The sequence below is a fragment of the Euwallacea similis genome, unplaced genomic scaffold (assembly GCF_039881205.1).
Source record: "Euwallacea similis isolate ESF13 unplaced genomic scaffold, ESF131.1 scaffold_59, whole genome shotgun sequence".
NCBI lineage: Eukaryota > Metazoa > Arthropoda > Insecta > Coleoptera > Curculionidae > Euwallacea > Euwallacea similis.
This window is the reverse complement of record NW_027098684.1, coordinates 143,640-152,805: the sequence shown is the minus strand read 5'-3', so window position 1 is coordinate 152,805 and position 9,166 is coordinate 143,640. Positions and strand designations below refer to the sequence as shown.

The 9,166-nt window shown below is 37.9% G+C and overlaps 2 protein-coding genes across 2 annotated transcripts; one reads left to right on the top strand and one right to left on the bottom strand.

Moving 5' to 3' along the window:
• Positions 1 to 788: 788 nt before the first annotated feature.
• On the bottom strand, positions 789 to 1,211 carry LOC136419038 (uncharacterized). Its single transcript, XM_066405214.1, has one exon. The coding sequence runs from the start codon at positions 1,209 to 1,211 to the stop codon at positions 789 to 791; it is 423 nt and encodes a 140-aa protein (XP_066261311.1).
• A 1,730-nt stretch (positions 1,212 to 2,941) lies between these two features.
• LOC136419037 (uncharacterized) lies at positions 2,942 to 7,402 on the top strand. The gene is made up of 2 exons (XM_066405213.1): positions 2,942 to 6,134; positions 6,714 to 7,402. Exons 1-2 carry the CDS (start codon positions 2,942 to 2,944, stop codon positions 7,400 to 7,402), a joined length of 3,882 nt encoding a protein of 1,293 aa, XP_066261310.1.
• Positions 7,403 to 9,166: the final 1,764 nt, after the last annotated feature.

The window sequence follows — 9,166 nt, the reverse complement described above, 5'->3', positions numbered from 1 at the left end:
CGCAATTTGATAGCTGTACTCTGACAAATTGCCCTTACGCCAATGTACACAACAATTACCAGGTGCATACCCTAACATATAAGAACTCACTGTTAATCTGTACCAAAACGCCAAATGTGATATATGAAAACTGCTTTAAATTCAGTAAAATGCAAGTAAAAGGGTGTTTCCTCGTTCAAAGTAAATGTGACGTTATTGTAAATCAACATAAGTATTCATTGGCCATTCATAATATAACGATAAAACCTTCTGAAGTACGGAACCCCCAAATAACAAATTTTTCATTGAATCTTCATATCAAGCATTTGGAGGATCCGGCTTCCATTCATGATGACCTTATAGACCCCCTTACTATTGAAGAATTAATACCAATGTCTTCAAACCATATACACTATGTTCTATTAGCTGTAAGTAGTATTGTCATCATAAGTATACTTAGTTTTCTATTATACCACTGGAGAAAGCATAGAAATTTGAAGTTCATTCCCTTAAAAACCCTTCAAAAAATGGTCAACGAGGACGTTGAAAATACTGAGGGTGGAGGAGAAATATCCCTAAACTAAACTAAGTGCTAGACAAGGTGCTGACTATGCTTTCTTTATAATATATATACAATGCCGCCAGGGATTCTTTAATTCATTAATCCATAAGTTGTTGCCATGTACCTAGACTAGTATTAAGTAGCATTTCGCCACTTTAAGATCGTGTCAAAGCTGTATCAATTCATACTTGCTGTTCGTTCTAATGTGTCGTTTAATGTAAACCACCCTAATTTTCTTAATAAAGTTTCACTGTTTTTTAAAACCCATTTCGAAGAGTGCCTCATTTAATTCGGTATCTCTACCCCCACAATACCAGCACTTATCCGTGTCTCTGACTTTAAATCTGTTCAGGTACTGAGCGAAGCAGCCGTGTCCCGTCAAAAATTGCGTTACCCAGTAATTCACCTCCCCGTGTGGTCTATTTACCCAAATATCCAGTTGTGGAATCAATGTCGCTGTCCATGTGCTTCCCGATCTGCCCTGCCACTCTTCTTGCCATCTCTCCATAGTATTTCTTCTTCTCTCGCGATCTGCTTGTTTCCCTTCTTCGTTTCTAAATTTGTCACTTCTTTCCTCTATCACTCTATCAATCGGAATTGAGGCCGCTATCACTTCCAACGCTGCCGTAGCCACTGTTCGATAAGCACTACACACACGCAAATTTGCCATTCTCTGTATCCTCCTGCATTTTTCCCTGTAACTCTGATATCTCAAACATTCCCCCCATATGGGACATCCGTATGTAATGATTGATGTGGTCACGCTGTGGATAAGTTTTCTTTTGCTTTGTTTTGGTCCATCGATTGTCGGCATTAACCGGTTCAGTGCTCTCGTTGAATTTTCCGCCTTATTTATTACATATTCTATGTGTCCTCTCCATTTTAGGTTCCTTTCCCATATTAATCCCAAGTATTTTATTTTATTTTGCGTTGTTATTTGTCTCCCCCTTAGAGTAAATGAAATTTCTTTTAATTTTCTTCCCCCATATAGGATTATTGTATTTGTTTTCTCTGTAGCGATTTTTAATTTCTTTTCTTCTATTGCTGTTTCAATTTTCCATAGCGCTTCTTTCATTTTGTTTATCAGGCTTTCCTTAGTTTTGGCCATTGTTATAACTGCTGTGTCTGTTAGGGCTTGTGTAGAGGATAAAATATCCGATAATTAATTAGTTTAATGTTAATCTATTAGTTCGATAAGTTGTATTCTTCATAAGCCTAGTATTAAATCTGTGACTAGTATGTAAGGAACCCGTGTGCTACGCCTATGGACATTACTCGTTTCTATTGCCACTTTGCCCGTATGACCAGATGTTGATTCGCATTTCGTTTGATCTTAGACTACCTATGTAATAAAACTCCTCGCCGAACTTTTGTGCGTACTAGAATTTAGACACGTTCTCGATGCTGGTCATAAACGCCCTTCAATAAAACCCAATTATATTGTTAAAGTTAGGCAAGTCACAAGGACAAATCTAGAAGAAGTGCCGATGATCACCTCTTAGTTCTGGTACGCCTATGTACGCTTACCATTAACTTTAGTATTTAAGATTTTGCAAGAAGAAAAATCGCTCTCTTCTTGTGCGTCTCCGTCGACCCTTAACTCCGTACTTTGCACGTTACTCGTACGCGATTACTTTACACACGGTTCCTATACACGGTTAATTACTACACTAATTAACTTGTCACGAAAAGTTGTTATTTCTTTGCTACATTACTCGAAGTTGTTAGTGAATAATAAACCTTTGTTACCGTTAGAAAAGGGTTTTGTTTTCATTTGCACGAACACGGTGTCTCTGAGACCGCGAACTCAGGGTGGTCCTTCGCAAGCATCCAGTCCATTGCTTACTAGACGTATCAAGAATTAGGCCATGTCTAATCAACATCTTGGTACCACGATCCACGAATAAACAGTTTGGTCCTTCGAGCCGGATCAACATTTTTGGTCCTACGAGCCGGATCAACATTTTTGGTCCTACGAGCCGGATTAAACATTTTTGGTCACTTCGAACCGGATATCACGGGACTGGATCAGAACCTGTGGAACATAGGACATCGAAAGCGGAATAAGGAGTAGAACGGTGGATCCCAAGGAGAGCAAGAAACAATCCCGGTGAGTCAATTCCTTTTTATCACGATTTTTCCTCTTTGAATTTGCATAACCTCATAATCCCGATTTCCATTTGATACCTTAAATGGTCGTTAGTTGGATGAGATTGATACGACTTATTTACTTTCATTTATGCTCGATTTATGCACATTAAAGAAGTCGAAACTAGTTAATTTCTCCAGTCGTACCTCTGTTTGAATCACGTAAATTGATTTATTTTAACGACACGTTATCAATTGTAGTTAAAAATGACCACGAGAGCTCAAAAAGAAAAAATTTCAAAACGATCCGAAATGGAACTAGGCTCAGCAGAGTCTCTTAGCGAGAACGATGAATTTAGAGAACTTTTGCACGCTCGCAGAATTTTAACTAAACGTTTATCCCGTTTTGAACAGTACCTTCGTGAAAACAGAGATATTCAAGAAACAGTTCAATTAGAAATCCGCCTCAAGAACGTGGAGGAGGACTATAATCAGTTCGATAAAGTACAATCTCGTCTAGAATTTTTAAGCTTAAACGAAGAAGAACAACGGATTGAAATCGAATCAGCCTACTTTAATTTAATTTCAGAATTAAAGCAGTTAATAAATTCAATTAGCAAAAATCAAAATAGTACTAATACTCATTTAGGAAAACAAAATTCACCAAGAGGTCTAGGAAAATTACCGGATTTAGGCTTACGTTCATTTTATGGCAATTATGAAACTTGGTTCAGTTTCAAAAACATATTTGATTCCTTAGTCCATAGCAGAACCGACTTGAGTGAAACAGAAAAATTGTTATATCTAAAATTATGTTGTAAAGGCGATGCGCTAAATCTCATAGACTCTCTCGACATAACTCCCGATAATTATACAATCGCTTTAAATCTGTTACAAAAAAGATATGAGAATAAAAAGGCAGTTATTAACATTCACGCTAAAGGCTTAGTTCTTAATTTACCAAACGCGAATAAAGGATCATCTGTAAATATTAGAAAATTAATAGATGCAGTTCAGCAACATAAATCATCATTAGGAAAATTAAAATTACCCGTGGATCAATGGGATGTTTTGTTGATACCGATAATATTAAACAAACTGGATGATAGTACTAATCAGGAGTGGGAGCGGAAACAATGTAATACTGAATTGCCGACTGTTGATCAATTAATGGAATTTTTAACCGAAAAATGTCGTTCGTTGGAAGCGGTTCGCGGCTTCTCAACCGTACATTCAAATAAACATGATAGGGATAGAATGCAAAACAAAGGCCACGAGAAAAGAAACGAATCACATCAGTTTAAGAATTATTCGTATTCTTTGACCGAAAAAATCAATAAGTGTTACATCTGTACTGAAAATCATTTCATTCATCAATGTCCTCGTTTTATCCAATTATCAGTGTCGGACAAATATAACGAAATTCGAAGACATAAATTGTGTAGCAACTGTTTACGTCCAGGGCATCTGAAACAGGAATGTAGATCAAGAGGCTGCAAAAAATGCAACCAAAAACATAATAGCACGTTACATATAGAGAAACGTTCAGGGAGTGGACATGTTCAAAATTCTAGCAACAGCAGCACTAATAAACCTTCCTCATCATTAACTGAACATGAATCATCGATCAGTTCTCCATCTAATCCTTCGGCTCACGATGTATTGAGAAGGTATGGAGAATCCAAACAATCTACAGTTTTAACAATCGGCCAAAGTAACGCGGTCACGTACGATACGGAAAACAATCCTTTGGCATTATCATCGTTAGGTATTGATAAAAATCAAGTACTACTATCTACGGCTACCATTCTCATCTCAGACAGAAAAGGAAATTGGCATAAATGCAATGCCTTACTCGATTGCGGAAGCCAGTCAAATTTAATGACAGAAAACTTCTGCAGAAAGTTAAACTTAAGTCCCCAAACAATTGACCTTTCATTATCAGGTATCAGTCAAATTGTCACAAAGATTAATCAGCGAGTGCACACGAAAATAAAATCCAGGTTCAACCAATATGAATCTAACATAGCATTTTTGGTTTTGCCCATTCTTACCGAAAATCTACCCTCATTTAGATTTCCCAGTTCGGTACTTCAAATTCCAACAAATATCAATCTAGCTGATGAAAAATTTAATGAACCAAAACAAATTGATGTTTTATTAGGGGTAGATATATTTTATAATCTATTAGGTTCGGGTAAACTTAAATTAGGAAAGGGATTGCCAATGTTACAAGAAACCTCTTTAGGCTGGGTAATATCGGGCAATTTAATATGCAGAGAATCTCAAAGTCGGAAAGTAGTGTGCAACCTTGCGACTAGTATTTCAAATAAAACATTAAATGATTCGTTGACGAAATTCTGGCAGATTGAAGAGTTTGAAAATGTTAAATTCCTATCAAAGGAAGAAAATTATTGTGAGGAATATTTTAATCAAACTACAACCCGCGACATGGACAACAGTTTTGTCGTAAGGTATCCGTTCAATAATCAAACAGATTTTAGTCTGGGTGACTCCAAATCGAATGCCCTAAAACGGTTAAAAAATGTAGAGAAAAGGTTAGAAAAGGACAAGGACCTCAAGAAGCAGTACGTAGAATTTATGACGGAATATGAGAACTTAGGCCACATGACGCTTCAAGGACCCATTGAAAGGGACATCTCTATTCCAAACAATTCTTATTTTTTACCCCACAGTGCGGTACTAAAGAATTCTATTACCACAAAGTATCGCGTCGTTTTTGATGCAAGCTGCAAGACAAGTTCAGGAATTTCCCTGAATGACACGCTTTTGGTAGGACCAGTAGTACAAGATGACTTGTACTCAATTTTGATACGTCTAAGACTTCGCAAAATTGTTTTGAGCGCGGACATCAAAATGATGTACCGATGTATAAAAATTCATGAGGAAGAACGGAACTTCCAAAAGATACTATGGCGAGCAAATCTTAATGATCCGATTAATGTGTATAAACTCAACACGGTAACGTATGGCACATCGAGTGCACCCTTTCAAGCCACACGTTGCTTGATAGAATTGGCCGAGCGCAACAAAGACAGGTATCCACGAACAGCAGAAATAATTAAACGTTCGTTCTACATGGATGATTTGTTGGTTAGCATTGATTCGGAAACAGATGCATTGCAAATTTATAGGGAACTAGACGATATTTTAAGTCAAGCTAATTTTAAATTGAGAAAATGGTCGTTCAACAGTAGCATAGTTTTAAATAGTATCCTACAAGCAAACAGTAACGAAAATCACGACAATTTAATTCTACCTCATGAAGATAAGCATCTAAAAACTCTTGGAATTAGCTGGGATCCTAAACAAGATACTCTGAAATACTCAGTTAATATTAAATACGAGCCATCCCGTGTTACCAAAAGGACTATCCTTTCGAAAATTTCGCAGATCTTTGACCCGCTTGGGTTGATCGGTCCCGCATTAACTAGGGCCAAGTTAATTTCCGACTTATTCAAAAGCAAAAAACTCCCAAGCGATAGTAAAATTTTGAATCTAAACCCATTTCTCGATTCAGAAGGGATACTTCGAGTCGGGGGACGTTTAATAAATTCACAATTTAATTTTGAACAACACCCTATTATATTACCGTATAAACATAAATTCACTGACTTAATAACACAGAATGAGCATATGAAACATCTCCACGCGGGAGTTCAAAACTTGCTTTCGATAATTCACCTCAGATTTTGGATAATAAACGGAAAAAATGCAGTTAAACGTAACCTTAGTAGATGCATAAGATGTTTTAGACTAAAACCGAAACCTTCGAAATTTTTAATGGGTTCCCTTCCGGCCGCAAGGGTAACGCCTTCACGACCTTTTTCAAATTGTGGAATCGATTATGCAGGGCCTATATTCATAAAGGAGGGTACGCTGCGTAGAGCCAAATCCGTAAAAACTTACATATGCATTTTTGTATGTTTCGCCACGCGTGCAGTACATATCGAACTGGTTAAAGATCTTTCGACTAATAGCTTTTTGAATGCATTGGAAAGGTTCTGTTCCAGACGAGGAAAACCAACAAACATACATTCAGACAATGGTTCTAACTTTGTAGGGGCCAATAATTATTTTATCGAACTCAATAACTTAATAAATGATGAATCACACATTAACGCCACAACTACATTTTTAGCCAATCATTTGATAAAGTGGCATTTCATACCCGCGCGTAGTGTCCATATGGGAGGATTGTGGGAGGCGGCGGTGAAATCGACTAAGTTTCATCTTCGCCGCGTCTTAGGTGAATCATCTCTAACATACGAAGAGATGTACACCCTATTAGTAAAAATCGAAGCTTGTCTCAACTCGCGACCACTAATGCCAATCTCAAACGACATAAACGATTATGCACCCTTAACCCCCGCGCATTTCCTTATTGGTGACTCGTTGGCAAGTTTACCACAACCCGACTACCAGAACGCCGTTATCTCTCGCTTATCTCATTACGAACGACTACAACAACTCCAACAGCATTTTTGGAATAGTTGGTCCAGGGATTATTTGACAAATTTGCAAACTCGATGCAAATGGAAGAACACTGTAGATAAAACCATAGATATTGGAGCATTAGTTTTACTGGTGGAACACAATACTGCCCCACTGCGTTGGATTTTAGCTCGAGTTGTCGAACTCCACGAAGGAAAGGATCATGTGATACGTGTAGTGTCAGTGCGCTTACCCAGTGGAACTATATCGCGAAGATCATTGTCAAAAATATGCCCATTGCCCATGAATAACGAATAACTCTTTGTAAATAATTTAAAAGGTAACGACCTTTTAACGGGGCCGGCATGTTAGGGCTTGTGTAGAGGATAAAATATCCGATAATTAATTAGTTTAATGTTAATCTATTAGTTCGATAAGTTGTATTCTTCATAAGCCTAGTATTAAATCTGTGACTAGTATGTAAGGAACCCGTGTGCTACGCCTATGGACATTACTCGTTTCTATTGCCACTTTGCCCGTATGACCAGATGTTGATTCGCATTTCGTTTGATCTTAGACTACCTATGTAATAAAACTCCTCGCCGAACTTTTGTGCGTACTAGAATTTAGACACGTTCTCGATGCTGGTCATAAACGCCCTTCAATAAAACCCAATTATATTGTTAAAGTTAGGCAAGTCACAAGGACAAATCTAGAAGAAGTGCCGATGATCACCTCTTAGTTCTGGTACGCCTATGTACGCTTACCATTAACTTTAGTATTTAAGATTTTGCAAGAAGAAAAATCGCTCTCTTCTTGTGCGTCTCCGTCGACCCTTAACTCCGTACTTTGCACGTTACTCGTACGCGATTACTTTACACACGGTTCCTATACACGGTTAATTACTACACTAATTAACTTGTCACGAAAAGTTGTTATTTCTTTGCTACATTACTCGAAGTTGTTAGTGAATAATAAACCTTTGTTACCGTTAGAAAAGGGTTTTGTTTTCATTTGCACGAACACGGTGTCTCTGAGACCGCGAACTCAGGGTGGTCCTTCGCAAGCATCCAGTCCATTGCTTACTAGACGTATCAAGAATTAGGCCATGTCTAATCAACATCTTGGTACCACGATCCACGAATAAACAGTTTGGTCCTTCGAGCCGGATCAACATTTTTGGTCCTACGAGCCGGATCAACATTTTTGGTCCTACGAGCCGGATTAAACAGTGTCGTCAGCGAATCCTATAATCTCCGTTTCTTGAGGCATTTTCGTTCTTAGTACCGAATCGTAGTAAATATTCCACAATATCGGTCCAATTATAGATCCTTGTGGGACCCCGCATGACATTCCATATTCTTTCCCCTTTTCTGTAATTATCCTTCTGTCTTTTAGGTAGTCCTTAATTATGTTAATAATATAACTCTTTATTTTCTTTCTTTCTAGGGTTTTTATTATTTCTTTCCAATCCGCACTGTTGAAAGCGTTTTTTATATCCATTACCGCCATTGCGCAGACTTTGCGATTTTTTGGTGCTTCTTGTTTCACCTCCTTCACTTTTTCCTTAATTTTCGCCAGGGCGTGGAGCGTCGATTTTTTCCGCTGAAATCCGTATTGGTTATTTGAAAGTCCCCCATGTACTATTATTTCCTCTTGCAATCTGTCTCCAATTATTCTCTCATACAGTTTCCCCATGACATTTATCAAGCATATCTGCCTAAAATTCTTCTTTTCCATTTTTTCATGTTTTTGTTTTTCTATTAGGACCACTCTAGCTTTTTTCCACTCCGGGTTTACTGCCATCTTTTTAATTTCTTCATTCATTGCACTTGCGTATATCTGCGGGCACATTTCTGCCGACCATTTAATCACTTCTGGCGGAATTCCGTCCATTCCTGCAGCCTTTCTTGACTTCATCTTCCCTGCCGCGTTTCTCACTTCTTCCGTTGTTATTTCCGGTATTTCCTCTGCCTTGACTGCCTCAATCATCCACTTTTCTTCCGGTTTGACCGGGAAGAGCTCCCTTATAACTTCTTCTTCCTCCTCTTCGGTTAGTTGTACATTTTTTTGTTGTTTCAG

What these genes read in the sequence shown, in the direction of transcription:
- LOC136419037 (XM_066405213.1), top strand. Translation starts at nt 2,942, where the DNA reads ATGGAACTAGGCTCAGCAGAGTCTCTTAGCGAGAACGATGAATTTAGA. An exon ending in CAAAAAACTCCCAAGCGATA is followed by an intron (nt 6,135 to 6,713) that starts GTAAAATTTTGA and finishes CTAACTTTGTAG; the next exon opens with GGGCCAATAATTATTTTATC.
- LOC136419038 (XM_066405214.1), bottom strand. Translation starts at nt 1,211, where the DNA reads ATGGCAAATTTGCGTGTGTGTAGTGCTTATCGAACAGTGGCTACGGCA.